The 27,907-nt window shown below is 49.0% G+C and overlaps 2 protein-coding genes across 29 annotated transcripts in view; one reads left to right on the top strand and one right to left on the bottom strand.

The window, feature by feature from the left end:
- Positions 1-321: 321 nt before the first annotated feature.
- Positions 322-27,566, bottom strand: KYAT1 (kynurenine aminotransferase 1). 14 transcript variants are annotated; one of them, XM_065572320.1, is made up of 15 exons: positions 27,452-27,535; positions 18,216-18,329; positions 14,389-14,543; positions 13,826-13,884; positions 13,038-13,188; positions 11,640-11,789; positions 8,767-8,853; positions 7,634-7,762; positions 6,794-6,914; positions 5,323-5,399; positions 4,910-4,999; positions 3,984-4,170; positions 3,358-3,434; positions 2,583-2,669; positions 322-2,034 (listed from the first exon to the last, which is right to left on the bottom strand). In XM_065572320.1, exons 4-15 carry the CDS (start codon positions 13,876-13,878, stop codon positions 1,966-1,968), a joined length of 1,278 nt encoding a protein of 425 aa, XP_065428392.1. In that variant the 5' UTR covers positions 13,879-13,884; positions 14,389-14,543; positions 18,216-18,329; positions 27,452-27,535; the 3' UTR covers positions 322-1,965. The 14 variants fall into 14 exon arrangements, with proteins under 14 accessions (XP_065428392.1, XP_065428391.1, XP_065428389.1 ...); XM_065572319.1 differs by having other exon boundaries at positions 27,348-27,535; XM_065572317.1 differs by lacking the exons at positions 14,389-14,543; positions 27,452-27,535 and adding exons at positions 20,350-20,496; positions 21,363-21,621.
- LRRC8A (leucine rich repeat containing 8 VRAC subunit A) overlaps positions 26,856-27,907 on the top strand; it is a 35,664-nt gene continuing 34,612 nt past the window's right edge. For 9 of the 15 annotated variants that reach the window (XR_010593621.1, XR_010593620.1, XR_010593623.1 and 6 more), the window contains exon 1: positions 26,856-26,989. The gene's annotated coding sequence lies outside the window, so the exon portion shown is untranslated. Of the gene's footprint in view, positions 27,137-27,565; positions 27,721-27,907 lie in introns of those variants that run through there. The other 6 variants (XR_010593622.1, XM_065572315.1, XR_010593624.1 and 3 more) reach the window with 5 other exon arrangements.

A 27,907-nucleotide genomic window follows, 5' to 3' on the forward strand; every position in this document is an offset into this window, starting at 1 on the left:
GGGAGAAGCGGCCACGTGCCAGCCCCGCCCTCGCCCCTCCGTCAGGTCCCTCAAGCTAAGCGGGGTCCGTTTCGCTCCACCCGTGGATGGGAGACCGCGCATGGCCAGGCGCTGCTGATACACTGGAGGGGGAGGGGAACTCAGCCAAGTAATGTCCCGACTAACTCAACGGGCCCGCATAGCACTAGCGGTACCAAAGTCCAGGGGCTCGTGTGTGACTGTAGGGCCATGGACTCGGGGGCCAGGCTCTAGGGCAGGGCCATGCGTACACAGCAGTGCAATGCAAAAAGTAAGCAGCAGTAATGGCAAAAGAAAATGCAATTTTAAATCCCATTTTTTTTATTGTAATAATCTGACAATTCCTTTAATCTTCACATCTTTGAAACATACAGGAAAGCAATAAGTGTTTTAAGCTAGCTGGTCATCCTTCCTTGGCCTAGACCGCAAGGCGAATTCTCTTCTCAGGCTTTGTCCACACTGGACTTTCATCCGTAAAACTTTTGTCATTCAGGGGTACGGAAAAAACAAAACCCACACACCCGTCTAACGAAAGTTTTACTGACAAAAAGTGCCAATGTGAACAGCACTTGCGGGGGGAGGAGAGGGGAAAGGGAAGCTCTCTTGCCGACAAAGCTACCACCGCTCATTGTGGGTAGAAGTTTTTGTAGGCGGGAGAGCCGACAAAGAGCAGCTACACTATGCACCTTTTAGTGGCACAGCTGTGTCGCTAAATGGTGCGTAGTGTAGACATAGCCTCAGTGTCTCCTGTGCAACCTCCGTAACTTCAGAAGGATTGCAATGGTGTAAGAGTAGAATTTGGTCATTGTCTCTAATTCAGCAGTGTCAATGCAGCCCTCCACATTTAAGGTAAAATATTATTGATAGCCAGAGCAGATGAAGAATGTTAAAACAGAGGTATTAAGTAGACCAATATTTATTCCTTTATGTACATTTTAGTAATTTAAACTTGTACTCTAAATCCTTATTACAAGTTCAGTTATGCTCTACTTTGGAACAATTTAAGAAGCTAGTTTACATTAATTTAGATTCACATTCTTACCTAGGTTTAAATTAAGATGCTACATCAGAGTTAATTATCTCAACTTTGTCAAGAATAATCCAGTTGTTCCCACAAGGGAGCATCTGAAAGACACAACTACACAAAATCTCTGCTAGCTTCCCCTCACTACTGAATTTCTCTAAAACACCAAAAGTATACAGGGAAAGGAGGACAGGCCCTGCAACTTTAAATTCTTCCTTTCCTAGTGGAGTCTGTGCATTGTTCTTGAAGGCCCGAAGTACCTGCTTTATAATTTGGGTGATACTCTGCTAGGAGGTGACAATTAGAGCTCAGCCAGGCCTGGTTCTATTAGGGGGATGGAGGGGAGAGTTTAAAGGTAGACTAGACTAGATTAACTACTTGGACTGTCTGTTTTGTGGATGAGCTGGTAGTCCATTCTGCAAGGTGATGGAACAGAAGGAACCAGTGGGAAAAGTTCGGATAAAGTAAAAGTTCACCTGTCATTGGACTCTAATGACTTAGGATCATGGGGACCAGCTTATTTAGAACATATAGAATGTTATGGAGCAGGACAGGGAGCCCAGCAACCATTTTGCCTTGTGTTTTAGCTCCAGGGAACCCAGTATGAATAAGTTAGTGAAGCTTTTGAAAGTAAAAAAGAGAAAATAAAGTTTTACCAGTGTATATACTGGCTCATAAGTCCCAAAGAACAGTAAAACCTTTTTGCTAGTGGACAGCAATGAGAAACTTTGAACCAGATCTGAGGGCTGACAAACCTCTTGCCCATGTGCATGATAGAGAAGGTGACTGAAATCCAATGATGCAATAAAGAGTTAAAACAAAAACAGTAAGCAAAGAATCTGTAGCCACAATGGCTGCATCAAGGAGAGCAGGACATAGCAGCAGAGCACGGGCGAGCCTGCCTGGTATTCTGTCCAAAGCATTCACTGGCCAGTTTTCTCCAGACTCCATTGTTGCAGTATGTCTTCTGCTGCCTTCAGCGTAGATTCCTCCTGAGCAAACACCAGACTGTCAGCCCTACCAGGCTCCATGCCCACGCCCGCCCTCTCCACACTGAATAATAAAATACAGTTATGTAAGATTTATATCCCCTGTTTCATCCTGAAGGATCACAAATGCTGTATATACAGCACCACTGAAATGCAGCCACTGTTGGGACAGAGGACAGCAGGCACCCAGTGCACATCAATCTCTAAATAGTAATAGAGGATGAGAGGAAATTTTGGCCAGATGAACTGGGGTGAAGCTCTACTTTTATTGAAAGTGCACTGGGATCTTTAGTGGCCATGAATGAACAGAACTTGGATTAGGATCTCACGTGAAAGACACACACACTGACTTCATTTTATCTACCTCTGAGGGCTGAAAAATTGAGTCAGTCCTGCCAGACTTTGAACCTGTGGTTCCAGGTTATTGTTTGGTGTTTTAAGCCCCAAGTCTTAGCCACTTATCTCTTCTGGCATATGCCTCATTTACAGCAGTAGCCCTGATCACTGCCTGAACTCACTCCCCTTCTTTCTTGTTGCCCCAGAGGCCTCACCTTCGCAAAGCAGAAGCGGATGAAATGGTCAAAATTCCTCTTGTGTGGAGTGCTGTAGAAAGCGGAGACTGGAATGGAAACTAAACCCTGTGAAGGGGAGGGAGGGAAAAGAGGGTGCACACAAGGTTAATTTTTTCTTAGCCTCTGCACATTGCCTTGTGCCACTCTCTGATCAAAGAAAGACCCACACCTGCAGTAAGTTCATTGCTCCTGGACACCCCAGGTTACTGAGCAGACATGAGCCACACTTCCAGCTGCTTGCTTTTCAAGATCAGAGTCAAACATCTCAACAGAAGCCATCTTGCCGCCCAGCAAACCAGGCATTATCACCCCCACCCCCACCCTGTGTCCTTGGCGGACACATTGGTGGCTTGGCTCTGTGAGCATCCTGACACCAGAGGCTATCGGCAAGATGAACATCAGGGTGTAACAAGATGATCATTTGGTTCAGAAGGACATCGCAGAGGGGGCATCATACCCTGACTTCTGAAGGAACATGGTGGAGGGTGGGGATATAACCAGATGGCTAATCTAGGAGATGCCATTAATGCGCTCCTTTGGTAGACAGGACACTAGAAGGAAGAGGATTTGAATTACAAGGCCGTGTACTCGACTGGGTGAGGCAATGGTAGCAAGCCTCAAGTAAGAGGTCCAATGTTTTCAAGTCAGTGCTCCACCATCACAAAATCCAGCTCCCTCAAATCGAACTGGAGCAAAGAGAACGGGGAAACTTTCCCAGAAAACAAGCACCCTGGAGAGAGACAGAGGCATTTACCTTGTTTATAATCATCCACTTTATAAACCGAGAGTCATAGGGTTCATCAGAATCCGGGAGGTCAGGTACTTCACTTTCTGCAAGACACACACAGCAGAATGGGCAAGGGGAATGATGGAACAAATGGGACACAGATGGATTTCCCAATTGAGCCAGGTACCCACATGGCGCCAGATGCCATTGTGGGCAAGCACAGTAGTGTCCCCCCTCTAGGGACTTGGGTTCGAACTCTGGCTCAGATGAAAACACATATGGTTATTTCATCCTTTTCCGTTTAACAGAGTCGTCAGTCTCTGCTCAAGAGAATCTCAAGGCCAGGAAAGATCCTCGCACAGAGGTGGTCACAGGCCACACACAGGTGAATTTGTAGATGTATGGGAGACATGGCATAGCACATGCTCACGCTGTGCCCAATTTAAGTCAGTGTTACTAGATCATCACTTCATTAAGCAACAAATTCCCCACCACTACCTGCCATTGTCTTTCCTTTCCCTTCCCTACTCAAAGTGAAGAAAATGGACCAGGCTTTATCTTATTCTAGACTCCGCAACACCCACTTCCAAGCTGTGAGCTCCATCCCTTTAATGTGCAGGTCAGAAGTAGATAAAACAGTCATGTGAACTTACTGAACTCTGAGAAGTCTGCCATCAGGAAGTAGGTGCCCTCAGGGACAATGGGCTTCATGCCCCCAGCAACTAGGCTCCGAACTAGCCAGTCCCGCTTCTGCTGCAGCTCCTGGGCTAGCTGGACAAAATAACTGTCTGGCTTCCCATAGTTGTCAAACTCTCTTTGGAATGCCTGAGCCACCGCTTCCTGGAGAGAGAGGGGGATGATGGAGAGAGGAACTCAGACCCAGGCAGAAAGCATCCCCTGTGCATGCTCAGAGCATCAGAGGGACCCCTCTTCCCAGACAAAAGCAGCAAAATGCTCAGAGTTTGCGGTAGGCTTACTTGAAAATTCTAGAGGCAGCCCATGAACTGGGGTTTTCGCTTCTGTTCAGATGCATAGGAGATAACAGGTGGGTTAAAACACCAGGCCTAGATCAATAAAATCTTTGCTTCCCACCCCTCACAACAGAAAACCTCCTCCCCCAGCTCCGGAGATTGTCAAGTATGCTCTCTGCACAGTATTGGCTATCTGGAGTCACTTGACTCTGTCCCCTGCCCTCCAGGCATGTTGTGAAGTGATTTGAGAGGAAGACACCCTGGGTCACAATGCATCATCTTCTGTCTGTTTCCTGGGCTGACAATGCCTCTCTGGCCATTCATTTGACACTTCCGAACCATAGACAGGAGGCTTGAGAAAGGTGTTCCTCCAATGTCCTAACCTGGCTATTATACCACCCAAGGGACTGAGCAAGCTTGCCGGTTCTGCACCTGCTTGGGGAAGTGGCATCTTACCTGGATGGTGTGTGTGAGTGGGCTCTTACCTCTAGGTTCTGCACAGTTGTGGTCTGGGGAGACAATTACCAGATCTCTCCCCGGAGGGCCTTTGGGGCTTGCATCAGACATCTGATTTGAGGCAGTGCCCCTCCAGGTGCATGGCCCCTTACCTGAGCTGCTGTTGGACAGTGATACACAGAGTTCTGGTGGACAGTTCTGAGGTGTTTCAGAAGGCGATCAGGCCCCAAACTCCAACCAATCTGTTACAACACAGAGAAGGGGGGGATGTTTCAGATTCCCAGGTATCTTACACCTGCTCCACTTTATTTACATACTGCCACTTCACACTATGTTCTGCATAAGACCAGGTCCATTTGTAAAGCATCCTGTTACCTCCGATCCCTCCAATTTAAAGACAAACAGAGAGATTCCCCAACAATCAGAGAAATTTTAAGGAATAGAAAAAAATGGGTTTGATTTCAGGGATACTGGCCCTCAGCCAGAGTCCTACACTGGAACAATTGATTCGGGGCAGAAAGGTTTTATGTGGGGGAAATTCCCCTGCCACTCCAGAATCCATCACCTTCCATCCTGTGGCGCTGAAGGTTTTCCCAGCACTCCCAATGGTTATCGTGCGATCCCACATGCCCGGCAAGCTGGCTGCCAATGAAACAAGAGAGAAAAAACAGCTGGAAGATCTCACAGCAAAGAATATAAATTGTCCTCGTATTGTATTTATGACATTAGGGCAGGGGTTGGCAACCTTTCAAAAGTCATGTGCCCAGTCTTCATTTATTCACTCTAATTTAAGGTTTCGCGTGCCAGTCATACATTTTAACGTTTTTAAAGGTCTCTTCCTATAAACCTATAATATATAACTAAACTATTGTTGTATGTAAAGTAAATAAGGTTTTTAAAATATACCTCTACCCCTTTATAACGCGACCCGATATAACATGAATTCGGATATAACGCGGTAAAGCAGTGCTCCGGGGAGGCGAGGCTGCGCACTCCGGTGGATCAAAGCAAGTTTGATATCACGCAGTCTCACCTATAACGCAGTAAGATTTTTTGGCTCCCGAGGACAGCGTTATATTGGGGTAGAGGTGTATTTAAGAAGCTTCATTTAAAAGATTAAATTAAAATGCAGAGCCCCCCGGACCGGTGACCAGGGCCCGGGCAGCGTGAGTGCCATTGAAAATCAGCTCGCATGCCGCCTTTGGCACGCATGCCATAGGTTGCCTACCCCTGCACTAGGGTATCTTCGTGCCCATTCCAATTCACACAGCCATCTTGCATTTATAAAGTGCCTTTCATTCAAATGGTCCCCAAAGCACTTTACAGCAGATCGTTAAAAGAAACTCCTCCTGAAAACCTGGCTAACTATAGGTGCTTTGATTTTGAGGTACCCAACTCAGGACATCCTAGGCCTGGTTTTCAGTGGCGCTGAGCACGAAGAGCTTGTAATGACTTCACCCTGCTGCAGCACTTCAAAAATCAGGCCCGGCTCAGAGTCTCAAGTTGGCCACCCAAAAACGGAGGCACCCAAAATCAATAGCCACTTTTTAAAATGTTGTCCAATTTTACAAACGTGAAGTGAAATCCTGGCCCCACTGGAGTCAATGGGAGTTTTGCTATTGACGTCAATAGGGCCAGGATTTCACCCTTGGAGGCCATTTCTCCACTCACTCCCGACTGACTCCAGGATCAGAAACTCCATTGGAGTCAAACAGCTGAGATAACAGTTGGTTAACAGTGGAAGTCAACACTGTGATGCACTGGAAGATCTCTGAGTGGGGACCCAGGCATGGCATAGCAGGGAGTGCTGCAGGCCAAGAGACCGGTATAGTGGCCCTAGGGTTGTATGAACCTCACTTAAATACTCAATTCACCCTCATACGTTGTGGGACAAAGCAAGTGAAATAAATGTGACTGGTCACGGTCTCCCCTCCAAATACAGCAGCTCTGATAAATGCTGCTCTGTGTTCCCAAAGGAAAGAGATGCAGACTGAGAGGATGCACAGGCCCAGACACAGACAAGCCATGCTCCTTACCAATCCGGATGTGCTCCTTCCCATCATAGACTATCCATTCGTACACTTCATCACTGAAGCACAGGACATCGTGTTTCACACACAGGTCTGCAATGAGCTCCATCTCCCCCCTGGTGAACACCTATGCCAGGCAGGCAGAGGAGAAGGGGCAATCAGGCACAGCATTTCTGAGCTCCACAACCCCACGGGGTTCTCAGGCTCAGCCCTAGTGGGGCTTGTGGGCCCCAGCACCAGCATCTCAGCCAGATGTTCTCTCCCTGGAGCAGGCAGACAATTGGCAGGAACAGGGAGAACCTCTGCCAACAGGAGTGCCACTCTTCCCATCCTTGTTACAGCAGCAGCCTCCACCCAGACCCAGGGACCAGGCTCTCCTCAGGGGACTTACCCAAGTAGGGCTACTCCTGCTCGCTACAGGCTGAGGTGTTCCCTCCCACCCCCAGACAGCTGTGTGTCACCTCTGGAGATGCTCCCTGTCAGCCGGGAAGTGAAAGACCAGGCTGCTGCAGACCGATCTCTCCTGGCAGTGAGTGTAATGTGCTAATGCTGGGTCATCTGACCAAGGGGGACTACAAGCTATCCCTCCCTCCCTCCTGCTCCTACATTCAAAGGCTGGTGATACGAGTGCTACAAAGTGGAATCATCAGTAGATCATCTCAAAAACACCCCACAGCTTCTGGGGCTGCCAGATTTTCTGAGAATCTTCAGAAAGAAAGAGCTGATTATGGGACCCCACCCAAGCGCTGACTCTAAGGAGACACCCAGCACAGGCTTCCTCATGTAACTGTTTTCAGGGTCCCTGCAGAGGGAAGGGGGAGCTCTCCCAGCTGCTAGAGGCACTACCTTCCCCAGGGGGTTGTTGGGTGAGTTCAAAACGATGGCTTTGGTTCGTTCGGTAAATCTGGAAGCCAGCTCTGCTGGATCCAGCTGCCAGTCTCCGCTGGACATCAGTTTTCCGGCTTCTGCAGCTTTCTGGAGAGGACAGTGAGGGAATCATGATTAAAAGCAACAAATGGCTGGGGACATAGGGGCAGCCTTGCCCCCTGCTCTGACTAGGAATCTCTCTGAGCCCTTACTAATAAGACATTGCCATCTCCAGCCCCCTCCTGCTGAGCATCTCAAAGCACTCCGTGATCATTAATGGATTAAGCCACCTCACAAAACCCCTGGGGAGGTAGGTCGGTGTCATTACCCTGATTTTACAGCTGGGGAAACCGAGACACAAAGAGATGCGTGGCTTGCCCAAAGTAACACAGCAAGTCAGTGTAACAGACAAGAATAGAACCCAGAAGTCCTGCCTGACTTCTAGTCCTGTGCCTTAACCTTCAGTTCATCCTCTCTCCCTCTCTGTTTTAGAATAATAGAGGTTGGGTAGTCATGAGAGTTTGGAAACAAATCCACCATCCTCTCTCCAGCCAGGTCAACATGCACATACTGTTCCCAATGCTCAGGGCTTTCTGTCAGGGAGTTGCAGAAGTCTCAAGTTCCAGGTAATGTTCAGGATCAGCCTTATGTACAAAGCAAGAGGCTTCTTGGGACCTGCTCTTTTAGGGACCCTCTCAACTTATTGGAAGGTCTTCAATCCACAGGCTGACCTTTCTGCATCTGTGGCAGCAGGACCAGAGAGAAAGGAAAGTCCCCCCTGTCAGGACCCCTCACCTCTGGCAATGGGATCATCATAGAGAGGAACAAATGATCTGGTTCCCCATTTCCAGCAACTTGGGGCACCACAAATTGTGGGGCTGGTCCTGATGAAACTGCAGGCCTTATTGAACATGACCTGGGTTCTTATCACGCAGAAGCCAGTTCAGAGCCAAACTTACCACTCCTACCATCAAGTTTCATCCAGGACACATTGTAAAGCTGCCTCTTGCCCTCACATGCCATTTCCATTCAGAGGAGTTGGAGAGAAAGAGAGCAGCAGGCTTCTTAAAGTCTGCAGCCCGCACAGCGGCTCTGCTTTGATGCCCACTTACTGGTCGCAGTTGTACGAACACAGGAGTGCCCCCAGCCATCTTCACCATCGGCTCGTAGCAGTCAAAGAACGGCTCAATGATAATCACCTGGGAAGGCACCAGAGGGAGTGTCAGAGAACTCACAGTCCTTCTTTGATCAGTGCTGATGGATGCAGGGGGAGGTTGGAGGGTGTTACGTATCAGCTCTGTGTTCTTGGGGAACCAGGGCGCAGTACCCCGCCTGTCTGACTCACGAAAGATCTTCACCCCTGTAGCAAGGCAAGACGACTCACTGGTGTGGTGCCTCCTGCTGGTCGTCCAAGGAATTAGCTCGCCAGCCTCTGGAGCGCCCTCTGCAGGCCAGTGTCTCACCTCGCTGTTGGCCCCTGTGTCCCTCACGGACCCCGGTGCCCCTTTTCTCAGGGTTCTGCCCCCTGCAGTAGCCCGCAGTCTCACTGGGTCTCCCCTCCCAGGGAACCCCCAACCCCCTATCCCCACCTCGCCTCAGTCTTTGACTATTGCCAGTCACCATCTAGCCCCCACTCACTGCGGCGGACTGCAGTATAATTGCCACTCATCATCCGCAAGGAGGGTTTGGACCTGCTGCCTTTGCCTACCCCTCTGCAACCCCAGTACCTTCTTGGTCTTTAACAAGGCCTGCAGCCTGGGGGTTTTCCAGGCCGGAGCTCCCCCGCTCCTCTGGCCTTTCCCCAGCCCTGCTCCATTTTAGGTCCCCTGCTCAGCTCCCAGCAGCCAAGCCCATCCCTCTCAACAGCCAGAGAGAGACTGTCTCTCTGTGTTCCAGCCTAGCAGCCCCTTTATAGGGCCAGCTGCGGCCTGATTGGGGCATGGCCCCAGCTGAGGCTACTTCCCCAATCAGCCTTTCTTAACCTCTCTTATCCTGCTGCAGCCCTCTCCAGGGCTGCTTTTACCCTTCCAGGGCCAGAGCGGGGTGATCACCCCACTACAACCCCCCAACCCCCCACCTCTGCTTGAATCAAAACCGATCAGAAGAAAGACTTACAAAAAGCAATGAAAAGGCAGTGGGAGACACACCTAACCCCTGGGATAAGGGTGACAGGATGAAGGAAACTCCCCTAGCCTCATTTGCAATGAAGATGGGACAAGGAGGCATCTCCATTAGCATAATGGAAAACAGAGATTCCAAGGCAAGAACCACAGGGAACACTGGGACCAGAAAAGCAGGGAAGCACTACATGATGGGGGATCTCTGCTCCAGATGTTAATGAACCCGCCTGCACACACCCAGCTCAGTAGTTATCAGACCAATTCTAGTCATAAATCCTGTATCGGTATCCAAAATAGTGGAGCGCCCTCCAAGGAACACCGCCCATAGCCAGGAATGATCAGTTCCTATTGTCTAGCCTGAACACAACAACTTCGGTATTCTCCCTTGAGCCATCGGTTTACCCACAAACAAATCTAGTGTTCTCCCTTGAACCATCGTTGTTTCTCTACAAAAACCCCTACCCATGCTCAAGTAAGTGTTCTGATGCCTGGATCCAAAATCTGCATCGGTTCCACTGGGACTTCATCTTCTCCTGACTGATCGTGCTGGGGGCTCTGCCTGTCTCCAGCACTCCGGACCCTCAGCTACCACCACTGCCTGGAAACCCCGATTGATTCAAGCTTCATGGAGCGATGAGAAACCAGCTCTCTCTCTCTCGGTATAGCCTTCTGACCCTGACTTGTGTGATAAGTTATAGTTTTCTAAACCTGACTTTTATAATCAAATTTAAGTTAGATTTAATATTATAACTGTTTTGTTTGTTTGGCTCCCCTATGGTTATTACCTGGCACTAAATAAGTTTCATGGTTAAGCTGGTTGCTTCTCTCTCTCTCCCCTCGTGGGTGTTTTTTGGCTTCCTCATTTGCTCTGCAGCAATGCTCCTTGTCCCTAAGCTAAAAGATCCCTGAAGCGCCCCAAAATCCTGTGGGGTTTGCTCATCAAGTGCGTTACTATCAGAACAATTGTAACATGAAAGTGGGGATAGGGGCGTGCTGAACCTGGGACATATGAAGGTGGCAGCTTGAAAGTGCTGCTCGACCCAGCCTGCTCAGGTGTGCTCCATTCTTGTGCGGTGCCCATGGCATATTGCGGGTGACAATTTGGAAGTGCTGTTCGACCCAGCCTGCTGAATCTAGGGACATACAAGGGATCAGCGTGGGAGTGCTGATTAACCCGGTTCTCTCAGACGTGCTCTGTTAATGTGTGTGTTCGTCTGATTCTGGGGCTGGAAGAACCCAGCCCTGGGGAACCGAGGTCATGCAGGGTAGCTCCATTGGGAGGGAACTTGCAGCAGGGAGAAGTAGAGCTCTGTATGAGAACAGTGACACAAGCAGTTCATTGATAGAATTACAGAACACGCCCCCCCACATGAAGAGTAACCCTAATAAATGAGCATACCCCAAAGTAACGGGCAAATCTGGTAACAAGGGGGCAGGAGACTTCATTCCCAGCTGTAAGGTCATTACTTTACGCTCCAGATCTCAGACCTCAGAGTGGCTGGGTACCAGAAAGAAGAACAAACTGAGTAGGGGCAGACTTGCCACTCATGGAAATGAGAGTGTTGGTGAGTGCCCATTGGGAGATCTGTCCTCTAGTGAGAGAGTGTAACAGCTGAGGGCTGAAGAGAACAAGGATCCGCAGAAACCCGGGTTTGGGTGTCCTGCTCCAGAGGCAAGGTTTGGCCTAGAATTCCAGGCTGCCCCATACAAATAGAAACAGGTGATCAGCCCTTCCTGAGGGGCCAGGGGGCCTCCATAAACAAGCAAGAGCCCGCAGCTTAATTCAGGTTTCACAATATGGTGGGGTCAGAACAAGTGCATCTGTCGGGATTGAGCTGTGCAACAGATGGAGAGTCCTTGATTACCTCATCGCCTTCATCAACCAGAGCCTGGAAACAGCAGAAAAGGGCTTCGTATGCCCCGACCGTCACCAGCACATTGGTCAGAGGGTCCAGTTCTTGCCCTAGCAGCTTCCCAAAAAAGCGGGCCAGGATCGTCACCAGCACCGGGTGTCCCTGTAGCAAGGAGTCAGGGAAGAGAGTCACACAGCTCCGCCTGGATTATTAGGACTTAGCAATAAATAGGAGCAGGACATTGTTAGCAGGGTAGCTGACACAACCCCTCCATCCTGCAAGTGTGAGCTAGCCCAAGTACAAAAATGTAACTCTCACTGGAGTTTGTAGCCCGGTCAGTACAAAGAACATTTAGAGGAAACACTGGTTGAGCTCCCTCCCTTCCAAGTGGCTGAGGGTCCTTGCAGGCCAGGTTATTAAGAATAAGCCAGTTCAGCTACCTTGAACTCGCTGCGCTAACCTCTCAAGAGGGTGCAGATATTAACGTTGCCAATTATCCCTTTTGCTGCTGATTCCCACCACAGCCTCTGTGCAGCAGTGGAATGCAGAGGTCTTTTTGGAGATGCTGAGGTTCCATTGGGCTATTGGCATTTCCTAGAGGATAGGCAGACACCAGGTCAGGGTTGGAGGCATTTTTTGCCCCATGTAATGCATGGTAACAGCATCACTGCTGCCAAATGAAACTTGAGGTTGCAGTCTATCTGTCTTAGGTAGTTATATAGCCCCATCATGTACTATCTGAGCACCTCACAACAACTCTGTCAGGCAGGGCTATGCTATTATCCCCATGTTACAGAAGGGAAACTGAAGCCCAGAGAGACTACATGACTTGCCCAAGGTCACACAGGAAGTCTGTGATAGAGTAAGGAATTGAACCCACGTCTCCCAAGTCCCAGACCAGCGCCTTAACCATTGGACCATCCTTCCCCTCAACAATAACCCCAGTAAGTTCTGTTATTATACCGGTGGAAGGCAATGCTCTTGTTTAAACAAGGTGGATATGGACTGTTCAGTGAATGGAGCAATACAGTCGACAGATGATTCCAGGGCAGTGCTGCTAATCTCCCCTCCCGCCCCACCTGCAAAGTCCTTGCACAACTGCCAGACAGCATGAAACTCCTTGGATGGTGAGTGGAGGAGGAGGTGGGGGTTGAAGTGACTTTGCTTCCCTACTGCCCCCTCCCCTCTTCAAAAAGAACTTTCAGCTCCTGTGCCACTCTGCTCCCCTCCCCTCCAGAGAAGAAGCCAGTGACTCCCCAGCTCCACTCGGCCCAGCCAAAACATCTATTTGCTCTGCACAAGGGAGTTTTTCAAGCCTGGGCCTATTTAACTCCATGGTGAGCTGTAAGGGGCAAAGGCAATCAGGCAGCAACATCTGCTCTAAAAGAAGGAGGTGGATCTCTCACGCACAAAGGCCCGGGTGTACTGGTGCAGCATGATGTTCTCCCCACCGACGGCTTTCATAAACGCCTCCTTCACAAAGTCTGGTGGGGGAAAGTCAGGGAAGCCCTGGCCAAGGTTCACGGTTGGGTAAGTGGCAGCCAGTTTCACAAATTCCACCCTACAGAGAGAATACCAGGGTTTATAGAGGGTCCCAGCCCGTCCACCCTGGCACACCACTCTTCTTGCCAGGAGCCCTTTGTCTGATAAATTAAGAGAATAGCTCTTCGAGGCGAAGGATCTTTATAGGGCAGCAATTCCAGTGCCCAAGACTGCATAGGGCCCATCTTAGAAGGACACTCCAAAGCAGCAGCAGCTCCCCTACCGCCACAACAGCCCAGCAGCTGTAACAGAAAACTTAGGGGCCTTCTAACACATCCTTAATGATCACACTGCAGCTAAGGAGAGTTACAGACCACCCAAAACTATTCCCTAGAGCCACCACTACGTCTAAGGCTGCATTGGTTTCTCCTGCTCTTAAGCTAGTCTTCTATCTAGCCCCTTATTTTGTCCCCTCTTCCAGGATGCTTACCCATAGCCATTTAGAGCTCTGCTATGGAACCTTGTCTAAAAGCTTCTTGAATATTGAAATATACTTTAGACACTGAGTCTCCATTACCAAAGCACTTAATCTTGCCAGATACTTCAAGGGGTTAGCGTTACCTCCCTTGCCGGAGTCTGTGCTGGTTATATCTTATATCAGACTTTCAGGGTCTGCTCCATTCAGAGTTGCCCAGCCCCAAGTCATGCAGACTTACCAGACATTCTTGTCCATTCCTTCCAGTCTTCGAGCTTGAACCAGCCTTGACATTTTTGTCTGCAGAGGGGAGAAGAAAAAGTGTTAAAAGCTTTCACTAGTGCCAAGACGGAATCCAGATCCTCCCTCAGAGCAGCCAGTACCTTAGAGTTTTGCCCAGTGAATCACAAATTGTGTGTTCCTATCCAGGTTTTCCTAATCATTGACTGGGCAGCTGAGAAGAAAACTGTAACAATGATCGTTTGCCCTAGTGTAGAGCCTCCCATCTGAGGTAAAGGCACTTTACAAGGAAGCAAGATCAGAAAGATTGAAATTGGCAGAGAATTAACTTTTATTTTCAAGTTTCAGAAGAGTTTAGAAAACCATGAAAGTATCAAAAAGGGTGTAAATTCTGACCAGGCAGCTGGCAGTGGCCTTTTAAACCTAACGGCACAAGGAATCTGAGCCTAGATATACTGGGCCAGATCCTCGGCTGGTGTAAATCAGCACGTGAAGTGAAAGGAGCTATGCCAAAATACACTAGCTACAAATCTGGCTTATCATTGACAGGCTGCAGTTTCTTACCTTCAACTGACCTCCCTTCAGAATGTAGGGAAGATCCTTTAGAAGGAACCTCCAGTTCCCTACGGAACACTACACTCCCGCTTTCTGCACGAACAACTTCTGTTTTTATTCCTCTTTATCCATATCCTGGACCAGCACCCCAATTGTACTAGGCGCTGTACAAACACAGAACAAAAAGATGGTCCTTGCCTCAAAGAGCTTACAGTCTAAGACAAGAGACAACAGTTGGACAGATGGGGGAGCACAAAGAAACAATGAGATGACACTGGTCAGCATGATGGGCAGTGGTCCCAGCAAACCATCTGCCTAACCAGTGTCAAATTTTTTATAGGCCATGGCAAAGGAGAGTTGTAAGGGGGGTTTCGAAGGAGAATGAGGTGACTTTGTAGAGGTTTATGGTGAGCTCTTCCCATGCATGAGGAGCAGCACAGAGGTGCTTCTTGAGAGTTTAACAAGTGGGTGATGGTGGCTGGGATAACTGGCTGATTGAAGGGGGGAACTGACTTTTCAATAGCATATGAGAGATGAAAGGTAGCATGGGGGTAGTCCATGAAGGGTCTTGAAACTAAAGACAAGTACCTTAAGTTTGATGCAATGGAGAAAGGGGAACCAGTGAAGGGGTGCAAAGAGAGGGGTAATATGGTCAAAGCGAAGAGCTAAGAAAATGATATTTGTAGCAGCATTTTGAATGGATATGAGCAATGCAAGAGAATCATAGAAACATAGGGCTGGAAAGCACCTCGAGAGCTTAGCAAGTCCAGTCCCAGAGGGTGTTGCAGTAACTGAGACGCAAGATGAAGAGAACTTGGACAAGAGTTTTAGCTGCCTGCATATCTTAGAGATGTTAAGTGATTCATTTGTGGCTGGGAAGCCAGGGAAATTTTGTGCCCCCACCCTATTCCCCCAGGTTCTCTGCCTCTGAATGCTTGATAGCTTCCCAGACAGAGAATACATTTCCCCTCACCACCTCCTCTCTGTAGTTTCCCAGGGGCTGCATTATTGTTTGATAAGTGTCACAATGCATTATTACCTCACTCCAGGGTCTCAAGACCTTTATGCAGCTTCAGCCCACATGAGGAATTTTACAAGTAAATCATTGGACAGTCCGGTTGTCATGATGACTCTGCCTCTGGCGGGAGCGCTGGGCTCAGGATCTATCCTGCATAATGCCTTATGATGAACTCTGAGCTCTTCTATAGCTGCTAACGCACAGTGCCCTGGGTATTACAGACTCACCAGCTGCCTGCATCCCTTTGCAAGTTTAAATGGCCTAGGACAGGGGTGGGCAAACTTTTTGGCCCGAGGGCCACATCTGGGTATGGAAATTGTATGGCAGGCCATGGATGTTCACAAAATTAGGGATTGGGGTGTGGGAGGGGGTGAGGGCTCTGGCTGGGGGTGCGGTCTCGGGGGTGGGGCCAGAAATTAAGAGTTCAGAGTGTGGGAGGGGGCTCCGGGCTGGGGCAGGGGGTTAGGTTGCGGGGCGGGCGGTGAGGGCTCTGGCTGGGGGTACAGGCTCTGCAGTGGGGTTGGGGATGAGGGGTTGAAGGTGCAGGAGGGGTTGAAGGTCCGGGCTGGGACCGAGGGGTTCGGAGGGTGGGAGGGGGATCAGGGCCTGGGGCAGGGGGTTGAGGCATGGGAGGGTGGTCAGGGGTGCAGGCTCCAGGCGGCGCTTACCTCAAGCAGCTCTCGGAAGCAGCAGCATGTCCGCCATCTGGTTCCTACACGGAGGCATGGCCAGGTGGCTCTGCACGCTGCTCTGTCCGCAGGCGCTGCCCCTGCAGCTCCCATTGGTCGCGATTCACAGCCAATGTGAGCTGCGGGGGGGGGGGTTGTGCTTGGGGTAGAGGCAGCATGCTGAGCCCCCTGGCTGCCCCTATATGTAGGAGCTGGAGGGGGGACATGCTGCTGCTTCTGGGAGCCGCGTGGAGTGGGGCAAGCCCATGACCCTGCTCCCCAGGAGGAGTTCAAGGGCTGGATTAAAACGTCTGGAGGGCCGGATGCAGCCCCCGGGCTGTAGTTTGCCCACCCCTGGCCTAGAAGAAGACCAATGAAAGCCTTAGAACCTCTCCTGTACACTTGTTTTTAGCTCTTTCTGGACCAGCTCATGAACGTGAAAGTTAGTGAGATATGAAGCCTGTTGCTGTTTCTAGTGGGAATAAAGGGAGCAGGGGCTAACTGAGGATACTGATAACCCGGTAAGTAAGAGTAAGTTTAAGATTAAACATTAACAGCGCTAGCGTTCTGTCCTGTTTCACTATTTGCAAGATAAACTTCTTGGTGGAACTGCAGGCGCTTGGCCAAGATTTAGAACATACTGCTTCATCAGCAAGGAAAAGTGATCAGCAATCAGTAGGAATACATTACCTTGAAGTAAGAAACTCCAAGTCTCAGAAATCCCCTCCAAGCCCCCTAAGCTTTTGAAGGAAGATAAGAAGCCCTCCCCACAACTTTTCACTATACTGACTTCCTCTTTTCCCAGACCCAGTTTAGACCAGCCATTCCCCCAAAACTGCAGAACAGAGACCTCTTCACTTCAGCACAGCCACCACTAGGCTGAAGGGCTTGTCTGGAACTTCACTATGACTGGCCACCACTTTTGGAGGCAGCATGGAGAGAGAATTGCTCATCTCACCTGTTGGTCTCTGAAGTTATGCATTTGGAGGGAGGGGTGGATATCACTTTTCAACAGCACTCAGAACTCCCTCAATTCCCAAATTAAATAACCTATTTCCTTAGCTGCAGTTGAGGTGAACGGGGGTGAGGGGGGGGGAGATGGTTTTATGATTAATGCACAGGAATGGGAGTCAGGAGATCTGGATTCTAGTCCCAACTCTGCCACAGATCACGGTGAAATCTTGAGCAAGTGACTTCACTGCTCTGTGCCTCAGTATTCCTGCATAACAACACTTCCCTACCAGAGGGGTGTTGATATTTGTAAAGAGCTTGGAGATCTCTTAATGGTGCAAAGAAGTGCTAAGTATTATCATCTCTGCAAGAAGAGGCTAACCTTCTTGTTAGATGCACAGAGACATCAAGGATTCATTCCAAATGAGAAGTACTGACCTCGTGCTCATTAGATCAGTGATACTCAGACCTCAGTGGTTCAGGAACAAATTAGCGATCAACATTACCCAAAAGAGCCACTGTAGTGTGAATTCATTGTTTCATTTATATAGCACTATATACACCTCTACCTCGATATAACGCTGTCCTTGGGAACCAAAAAATCTTACCGCGTTATAGGTGAAACCGCGTTATATTGAACTTGCTTTGATCCACCGGAGTGCGCAGCCCCGCCCCCCCGGAGCACTGCTTTACCGTGTTATATCCAAATTCGTGTTATATCCGGTCGCGTTATATCGGGGTAGAGGTGTATATATATATATATATATATATATAATTCTCATGGCAATAAGTTAATAACGTATTAAGTTATCAACTTGCACTAAGTTAATAACATGGTAAAAGCATCCTGACTGGTTAATAACTTAGGTTGGTTAATAATTAAATCACACAGTGTTTTAATATCATGTGTTGCAAAGAGCCACAGGAAACACATTAAAGAGCCACTTGCGGCTTGTGAGCCTCTGTCTGAGTATCACCGCATTAGATGTTCCCTTTAAAAGGGACACACAAAACTAGTTGGGCAGAGAAGAATTTGCATCAGTTATTTCTGTGATGCCACATCTGCTACTGCTGTTGGTGCCAGTTCACTGGGAGACTGAGCTTTGTGCTACAGGCTTGATGGGGCTGTAGATCTGTTGAAGGCATCAGCTAGGCATTGGGCTAAAACCCAGAGAAATGCAGTGCTGGGTGTTCAATACCTTGTTGAAGTACCAGCTAAATCCAGCACGGTTCTTCCTTCTCAGAAAGTACTGACCCAAAGACAGTCCAGATCTCCTGAGCATGCCACTGACTCCAATCCTAGAGAGATAAACCTGCATTTCCCCCAAGACAGAAAACAAAGGGATGAGATCATCACTTCCATCATTGCAGATACAAAGCAAGGACTCCATCTAACTATGGAAACATGCCCAGGTCTCTCATTTAGGGCTAGAGATTTAGTTATTCTACATTCAGATAAAGTCTCGTGTGTGTGCGCCAGCTGATTCAAAGGTTGTGTGTGTGTGTGTGTTTGAAGAGCAGCAGGGGAAGGGTGTTGCATTTGCAGGGTGGAAGGGAGCAGGCAGGAATGAGATGCTTGATGGTTCTTCACTTTACACAGTTTAAAGACAAATACAAGACTGCCCTCTGGTTCTATGACACATGCAAAGCCAGGATCACACAGTAAAATTCAGCCACTTCCTCCTCTCCTCTTTTTCCCACCAATCCTAGGTTCTCACCAGTTCTTGATGCTTTTTCCTCTACTTCAACCATCCTTTTCTCTTCCTTCCTACTAGTTAAGGACAAAATCACGGCTGTAGCCCTACCATTTCTGAGAAACCCCCATCACCCCAGCTCTTATCTATTCAATTCCAACTTCTATCCCATTTAATAGGAAATCTGCTTCCTGCTCCAGTGGTTTCAATATTTAGATTCAACTCAAAAGCTCAAACAAATTAATTTACATTTCTGATGTTCCTTTGTGTCAGATCTCCTCTTCTGTTGTAGAGCATTGTCCTAAGTGTATGATACTGACAGAACTAATATAACCTTGGCCGGCTCACTGGTTTGGCAAATTAATTTAAGTCCAGTCCAAATAAATACAGAAAATACAATTTAATTTATACTGATACAATGCAGGTTAATTCACACAGCTCTTAAACAATACACTAAACTGGGGATTTGAAGATGAGGAATTAACTTGAAATTACAAATAGAATAATTTTCTGTCCTAAATACAGGACAGGAGTCTCCATTACTTTCCCACCTTATGTTATCATTGCCACAACTGTAAGGTGAGTGTAGACTGCTATCAAATAAGAACAGTAGCATTGTATACTCACTTTGCACAAGAGATTCAGGCCCACAATGTTGCATAGCATTGCTGGGGACTGTTAAATAGCTGTTTTATCCTTCTGCAGAGAATGTTTGGATTTCAGGGGTGTATGTGTGTGTGTGTGTGTGAAAGAGAGAGACATTTTGGGATAAGATGAACTATACTGTATATTAGACATTATCATTAAGAGGCTACAGCTTCAGCTGATGTAAGCTGGTCTAATGTCATGGTAGTAAATGGAGCTCCGCAGTTTATGCCTCCTGAGGATCTGGCCCAAGATGTGTCTACAGGTCTCTGCACTCTCCCTTCCTGTCACAGTTGGCATGCAAAGAGTTAAAGATATCATTGAGGATACACTTCTTTCAAGTTAGTACAGGTCTGGGTTGCTGAAATCAGGGTGGGGAAAGATTCAGAGGATTGGGCTACAATACTGCCTCCCCAATATCGTCACACAATTCTGAGGCTCTCCAGTAACCTACTCCATGCTCACAAAGTGAAAAAGGAGGAGAGGGAAATGCTCCTTAGGTGGGTAAAGACTCAGGAATTCCCCTCCAATTGAGGCATATTTTTTAACCGGAGAGAGTCAGCTCAGCTCCCCAAGGAGAACGAAGCAGGAAGGGGACTCCTCTATCATAGTAGGGCCGTGCAAAACTCATCTGGGGAGCTGCACACAAAGGGGTTATGTTATAGCAGACCAGAGCCTGATAAGGTCACCCACAGAAAGAGGTTATTTCCTATTGCTCCTAGTAGTAAACATGCTCTTCTTTGTCCTTCTGTTTCTTGTGCTCCTTCTTTGCACCAGTGAATCAGCAAAAAGTAAAAAATAGCTCTGGTAAGTGACTCCTGCTCTAAAAATAACCCAGCGTGAGGGACTCAGTCCCCATGATCTCCTAATCCCTGAGAAGCAGCAGGGTAAACGTTTGTACTGAAGAAGGAAACACGGAGATGCAGCCAATACATACAGACTGATAATCTGATACAAAGCAGTTCTTAGAAATGGGAAAGGTAAATCCACTTACTCCAGTCTTACTCTGCACAGTTCAGCACATGAGCACAACTTCCCTAGTCTTCCTTCATTCTCATTCCCCACCCCCCTTTCTGATTTGCTTCAGCTGCTCTTGTGACTTCCTGGGAGGAGCTGAGCTCTGGAGAGCTGTTGGGAAAGACTGCAGAAGGGTAGAGGCAGAGGTAGGGTTACCATATTTCAGCAAGCAAAAAAGAGGATGGGAGGAGCCCCGCCCTAGCCCCTCCCACTTCCTGCCCCCCCAGAACCCCCAACCCTCCCCCCGTTCCTTGTCCCCTGACTGCCCCCTCCTGGGACCCCTGCCCCTAACTGCCCCCCAGGACTCCACTCCCTATCTAAGCCTCCCTGCCTCTTGTCCCCTGACTGCCCCAACCCTTATCCACACCCCCACCCCCAGACAGACCCCTGGGACTCCCACGCCCCATCCAACCACTCCCCACCCCCTGACAGCCCCCCCCAGAACTCCCAACCCATCTAAACCCCTCTGCTCCCTGTCCCCTGACTGCTCCGATCCCTCTCCGCACTCCTGCCCCCTGACAGCCCCCCCCAGAACTCCCAACCCATCTAAACCCCTCTGCTCCCTGTCCCCTGACTGCTCCGATCCCTCTCCCCACTCCTGCCCCCTGACAGCTCCCCCCCAGAACTCCCAGCCCCCCACCCCCCCGCTCCTTGTCCCCTGACTGCCCCCTCCTGGGACCCCTGCTCCTAACTGCCCTCCAGAACCCCACCCCCTACCTAAGACTCCCTGTTCCTTGTCCCCTAACTGCCCCCTCCTAAGACCCCCCCCAACTACCCCCCAGGACCCTACCCCCTACCTAAGACTCCCTGTTCCTTGTCCCCTAACTGCCCCCTCCTAAGACCCCCCCCAACTGCCCCCCAGGACCCTACCCCCTACCTGTACCCTGACTGCCCAAAACTTTCTCCACTCCCCCCAAAAAGCCCCCCCCGTTTCTTGACTGCCCCCTCCAGAACCTCCCTGCCCCTTCTCCTGCCCCCTGGCCCCCTTACCCTGCTGCTCAGAACAGGGTGTTAGGCTCTGTGCGAGCCGGACACGTGGCTAAGCTCCCCAGCACAACAAAACCCGGTCCCTGGCCCGGACCGGGCTGCAGGGGAGAGCTGCCCTTGTATCAGCACAAAGTGCTCTCGCTCCCGTTTTGCTACGCTGCATGGCAGAAACCGCTCCCAGTTGCAAAAGGGGAGGGCTGCACTTTGTGCTGATACACTTGCTTAGAATGCAGGGCAGATCCGGCTCCTCTACAGCTGCTCCGGACTCCAGCCCGGGACTTTCCTGCAGCCCTCCCAGCCGCTCGCTCTGCTCTGCCGGGGGAGGGGGGAAATCCCGGACATTGTGAGTGCTTTACAAATTCCCCCCCGGACGCTATTTTTAGCACAAAAAGGAGGACATGTCCGGGTAAATCCGGACGAATGGTAACCCTAGGCAGAGGCAGAATTAAGTGGGGGAAATCTTTCAGGAGCAAAGAGATCTGGGGGAACATTTCAAAAGTGCCAATGTGGCTTAGATGCCAAAGTCTCATTTTCCAAAGTGATTAGGAGCCTTGGGCTGTTAAGTACCTAAGTGCTTCTCTGTCTGTACCGTGAAATTTCCTGGCATAGCTATCCTGGAATAATTATTCTGTTATAATTAGACCAGTATAAGTCCCTGGGTGCACACACTCTATGCCCGAATAAAAGTAATTTTACTCCAGAATACTCTGCTTTATAAGTGGGCCCTCCAAGAAGACGTGCAGGAAGGAAGACAATATTTGGCATTCCAGGCGTTTGTCAGGTTAAAAAAAACCAAACAAGCAAAATTAGAAAAACAACAACATTTTCAGGGCTTCATCATAAAGAAACAAAGAGGACACAAACAATTTTACCTCATAATGTCATATTTTAATGAGATATAGATATAAATACCAAGGAAGTAGCTAGTGTATCTGTGCACCACTGCCTTCTACTGGATAGAATAATAACTACTCAAATGCATGTCCTAGCACCCATAAAACTAACGGCTAGCGCAGCACAACGACAAATGTAAAGCTCCTAAAAAATTACAGATTGGTTATATTTTATTATGGAAAGAATAGCTGGCGTAAACCAGTTAATGTCTGCTACTCTCAAACCCTTAACCACTCCAAATTGCATCTTTTGCACTAATAAGATTATAATTAATGCCTTTCACCTTTCCTTTATGATTTTTTTTAATTACGATGCAAGTCAATATTCTAAAATGAGTCATCCTAGTTAAAATAAACCTCAGTGAATCAAGTACTGTGCCTAGAAGCCTGCTTTTACTGATGCCACAAAATTACCATGGGACATAATTGCAATTCAGCAATGATGTTACTATTCAGGGCACAGTACAACAAATGTTACATTACCAAATGGCCTGACAGAGGTGAGCTATTGTAATGGAAATATAGTGGGGTTTTAGAAATGTTCCATTTTGTAAATGGATGTGGATTAGTCTTTATATGGTCCAGAGGGAAAAGCTATAGAATCTACATCTTAAATCTAATTCCTCCTTATTATTGCAAACTCTCATTAAAAACACTCATTTTACCAACTTTGTATTTTGAAACCCATTTATATGACGATACCAACTAGTGTTACTCTAGCTACCGGTTACTGACACACACGTACACTGTTGTATGCAGTGTTGTTGTAGCTGTGTTGGTCCCAGGATATTAGAGAGACAAGGTGGGTGAGATAATATATTTTATTGGACCAGCTACTGTTGGTAAGAGAGACAAGCTTCCGAGCTGAAGAAGAGTTCTGTGTAAGCTCGAAAGCTTGTCTCTCTCACCAAAAGAAGTTGGTCCAATAAAAGATATTTCCTCACCCACCTTGTCTCACACATATATACATCTATTTTATTAGTGAGCATGTTGCATGCAATGGTTTATCTCACTTGGGAGTCTCTGGCCCTGATTATCCATCCCCTGCACTTTGTGCAGTTATTTGCACCATTGCAAAGTGGGTGAGGAAAGTGGGTGTCAAATGCTACCTGGTCAGAATGGTAGTGATTTGTTATTCATTTTGTGCTGGTGCAAATGAGTGTACATGGTGCAAGTCAGCAGATAATCAGGCCCAGAGAGTGTACCATATTCTCCCAAGTTAGCCAAGCCATTGCCTAAAGCATGATCACTAATAAAAGAGATGCAGTTAGTTTTAGACATCTAACAGTTTGCTAAGAAATGGGCTGATAAAGAACAAAAACATTTTTGTGTTATAAGAAATATTACCCTATGAGAATTAAAAATAAATAGATGTTTGCCTCCACCCATGATCTAGCCGCACTTCGGATTTCGTCTGGAGCTCATGAAGGCACCAAGGCTGCTTCCACTGATGTAAATTGCAAAACTTCCATTGACTTCAAAGGGAGCACAACCTAGCCCTAAATCAACATCAATGAAGAACAGATTTACCAAGAAACCGTTAGATCTCATAATAGGAACTATGCAGCATCCTCACATCTACCAGTTTGAAGAGGATGCAAGACAAAATCAGCCAGGTAAACAGGTTACTCTTCAGGGTAGTGTCCGTTTCCTTGTGTCTTACACAGCACTGAGCATGCTGTGAGCACTTCAACGAACAACATAAATAAATAAATAATAATAATACAACTGCATCTGTGTTTTCTATAGTATTTGCACTCTCCTGAGCTCCTCCTTAATGTCACATAAATCACAGAAGTCTGAACAAAACTCTGAGGTTGTCCTTGGGTCCTCCTGTCTTTGCTTCCTACTTTTCCCCTTTGAAAGATGACGAGTTAAACTGGCATATACTATCAGTCACTGGGCACCATCCCCCACTTATCAGACATACATGCTTTAACCCTGATTTGCTTATACTTAGAATTCAATTAGATCATTGTAACAAACCAGATTATGACTAGATAGTAACATTTAACATTGATAGAGTGCTTTTTAATCATAAAATACTTTACAAATTATAGAGGGACAATCATCCCTGTCTGACATTGCAGAAGTCAGTGTCATCTCTGGTGTGACATTGCAGAAGTCAGTGTCATGCCTGGCATCACTGCTCTGAAATCACAAGGGTAACACCAAGAATCAATTTGTTCCTACCTGTGTACAGCACCAGTGAAATGCAGCCACTTCTGGGAAGAAGGGCAGCAGCTGGCATACAGCAAATACTCACCAGCAACTACACACCACACCACAGAAACACCAACCCAGGAACCACTCCCTGTAGCAAACCTCGTTGCCTACTCTGTCCCCATATCTACTCTGGCGACACCATCAGAGGACCCAATCACATCAGCCACACCATCAAGGGCTCATTCACCTGCACATCCACTAATGTTATATATGCCATCATGTGCCAGCAATGCCCCTCTGCCATGTACATTGGCCAAACAGGACAGTCCCTCCGCAAAAGAATAAATGGACACAAATCGGACATCAGGAATGGTAACATACACAAGCCAGTAAGTGAACACTTCAATCTCCCTGGTCATTCTATTACAGATTTAAAAGTCACTATCATTGAACAAAAAAAATTCAGAAACAGACTTCAAAGAGAAACAGCAGAACTAAAATTCATTTGCAAATTTAACACCATTAATCTGGACTTGAATAGGGACTGGGAGTGGCTGGCTCATTACAGAAGCAGCTTTTCCTCTCCTGGAATTGACACCTCCTCATCTATTATTGGGAGTGGACTACATCCACCCTGATTGAATTGGCCCTGTCAACACTGGTTCGCCACTTGTGAAGTAACTCCCTGCTCTCCATGTGTCAGTATATAATGCCTGCATCTGTAACTTTCACTCTATGCATCTGAAGAAGCGAGGTTTTTACCCACGAAAGCTTATGCCCAAATAAATCTGTTAGTCTTTAAGGTGCCACCAGACTCCTTGTTGTTTTTGAGGATACCTGGCTGGTTCATCCACCTTGGAAGGGCTGAGTTGGCCCTGGCAGGATTTGAACCCATGATGTTTGAACACTGAGCCTCCTCCCTTATAGGCCTCCACTGACCCTAGGGTTACCATTCGTCCGGATTTACCCGGACATGTCCTCCTTTTTGTACTAAAAATAGCGTCCGGGGGAATTTGTAAAGCACTCACAATATCCGGGATTTCCCCCACAGGCAGAGCAGACCGAGCGGCTGGGAGGGCTGCAGGGAAGTCCCGGGCTGGACTCCGGAGCAGCTGTAGAGGAGCCGGATCCGCCCTGCATTCTGAGCAAGTGTATCAGCACAAAGTGCAGCCCTCCCCTTTTGCAACTGGGAGCGGTTTCTGCCATGCAGCGTAGCAAAACGGGAGCGAGAGCACTTTGTGCTGATACAAGGGCAGCTCTCCCCTGCAGTCCGGTCCGGGCCAGGGACCGGGTTTTGTTGTGCTGGGGAGCTCAGCCAGGTGTCCGGCTCGCACAGAGCCCAACACCCTGTTCTGAGCAGCAGGGTAAGGGGGCCAGGGGGCAGGAAGGTTCTGGAGGTGGCAGTCAAGAAACGGGGGGGGGGGGGGCTTTTTGGGGGGAGTGGAGAAAGTTTTGGGCAGTCAGGGTACAGGTAGGGGGTAGGGTCCTGGGGGGCAGTTGGGGGGGTCTTAGGAGGGGGCAGTTAGGGGACAAGGAACAGGGAATCTTAGCTAGGGGGTGGGGTTCTGGAGGGCAGTTAGGAGCAGGGGTCCCAGGAGGGGGCAGTCAGGGGACAAGGAGCGGGGGGGGTGGGGGGCTGAGAGTTCTGGGGGGGAGCTGTCAGGGGGCAGGAGTGGGGAGAGGGATCGGAGCAGTCAGGGGACAGGGAGCAGAGGGGTTTAGATGGGTTGGGAGTTCTGGGGGGGGCTGTCAGGGGGTGGGGAGTGGTTGGATGGGGCGTGGGAGTCCCAGGGGTCTGTCTGGGGGTGGGGGTGTGGATAAGGGTTGGGGCAGTCAGGGGACAAGAGGCAGGGAGGCTTAGATAGGGAGTGGAGTCCTGAGGGGCAGTTAGGGGCAGGGGTCCCAGGAGGGGGCAGTCAGGGGACAAGGAACGGGGGGAGGGTTGGGGGTTCTGGGGGGGCGGGAAGTGGGAGGGGCAGGGGCGGGGCTAGGGCGGGGCTCCTCCCGTCCTCTTTTTTGCTTGCTGAAATATGGTAACCCTAACTGACCCACACAACCCAGTCCTTTTGGCCCTAAAATATTCCCTGTTGCACTTATTGAGAGTGCAGTCCAAGGACACTCAGACCCTTTGGCTAACGCCTGCGGAAAGTGGAGGCACCCCGGGAACAACTACCTGGACGTGTTCAATTCACTAGGGTGATTTCGAAAAATTGAGTTACTGTCCCTTTAAGCCGCTGAGACATATGCAAACATGGCGCTGCCCCTCAGAAAAATGGCTACACCCAAGCCCCTCCGCAGCCAGCAATAGACGCGCCCTCTACAAACATGGCGCCCTTTGCTTAACCAACGCGCCCTGCACAAAGATGGCTGAACAGCCCGACCACGGCAACGAGTGCCCCGCATAAAGATGGCGCCGCCCGTTTCCCCGCCCGTACCTCGTTCAGGGAGCGCTGGAGGCGGCTATGCCGGCTGGGTGAGGTCAGTTCCGGGGCGGAGCAGCCCGAGTGGTGCAGTCAGGGCCAAACAAAAGGAGCCGGAGTGAAGGGGACGAAGCCGGTCAGGCGCTGCCAGGTGGGTGCGGACGGAGGACTAGGGCTCCTCGGGGCAGGGGGTAGGGCTCCCCCGCTCGACAGCGGCTGGGCTCCTGCGGCACGCCCCCGGGGCTGGGCTCCTCCGTCCAGAGCATCCCGGAGAGGAGACAAGCTCCTGGGGAGAGGGGTAAGGGCTGGGGGGCTGGCAGGGCTGGGCAAGGAGCGGGGTTAAGGGGAGGGGAGAAAATGGGAGGAGGTGGAGGGGACAGTCAGAGAGGAAGGGAAACTGAGGCAAGGGAAAGAGGTGGCCTGATGGTGGGGTCGGGACCCTGGGGGCAGGAGAAGAAGGGGACCTTGGTGTGTGTGTGTGATTTTTGGGGCTACAGAGTCCCCCTCACCTCTGGGTTTGACTTCAGGCTGTTCTTTAGGATCCGGTTGCTGTGCAAATGTTCTCCGGCTTATTGGGCACTCCTGGGAAATCTCACCCCGAAGCTGTCCTTACCTGGAAACCTGCGCTGCTAGCTGTTGATGATCTTGTGGTGGTGTTAGTTGTCACTGCCGAGTCCGACACGCCCTCCCGCTATATGCTGTAGGGTTGTGGGTGGGGCAGTGGACACCAGTACAGTCAGGGGGCACCTAGGGCCATGTGCGGATCTGAGTGAGTAGGTGAAATGATCGCTGATCTGTTTAGGGGTGGGGGAGAGAAGGGAGGGAGCAGGAACCTGTCTGAAAAATCTTCAAATACATGGATGGGTCCTTGCACCAGAAAAGGTAGTGAAATATGCTGTGTGGCTAAATTCCATTAAATTATAGCTGAGGTTATGACTGTTGGGGTTAGATGGGAAAAATTGCTGACTAATCAGATAATTAATTTTGTTTCCCCCTTGTTTATATGGTTTCTATGTCAGGTTCTTGTGAAATCTACAGTTTATTAGGTATTGTTAAACTGAAAAGGGAA

This window comes from Chrysemys picta, chromosome 18 (assembly GCF_011386835.1).
Source record: "Chrysemys picta bellii isolate R12L10 chromosome 18, ASM1138683v2, whole genome shotgun sequence".
Lineage (NCBI taxonomy): Eukaryota > Metazoa > Chordata > Testudines > Emydidae > Chrysemys > Chrysemys picta.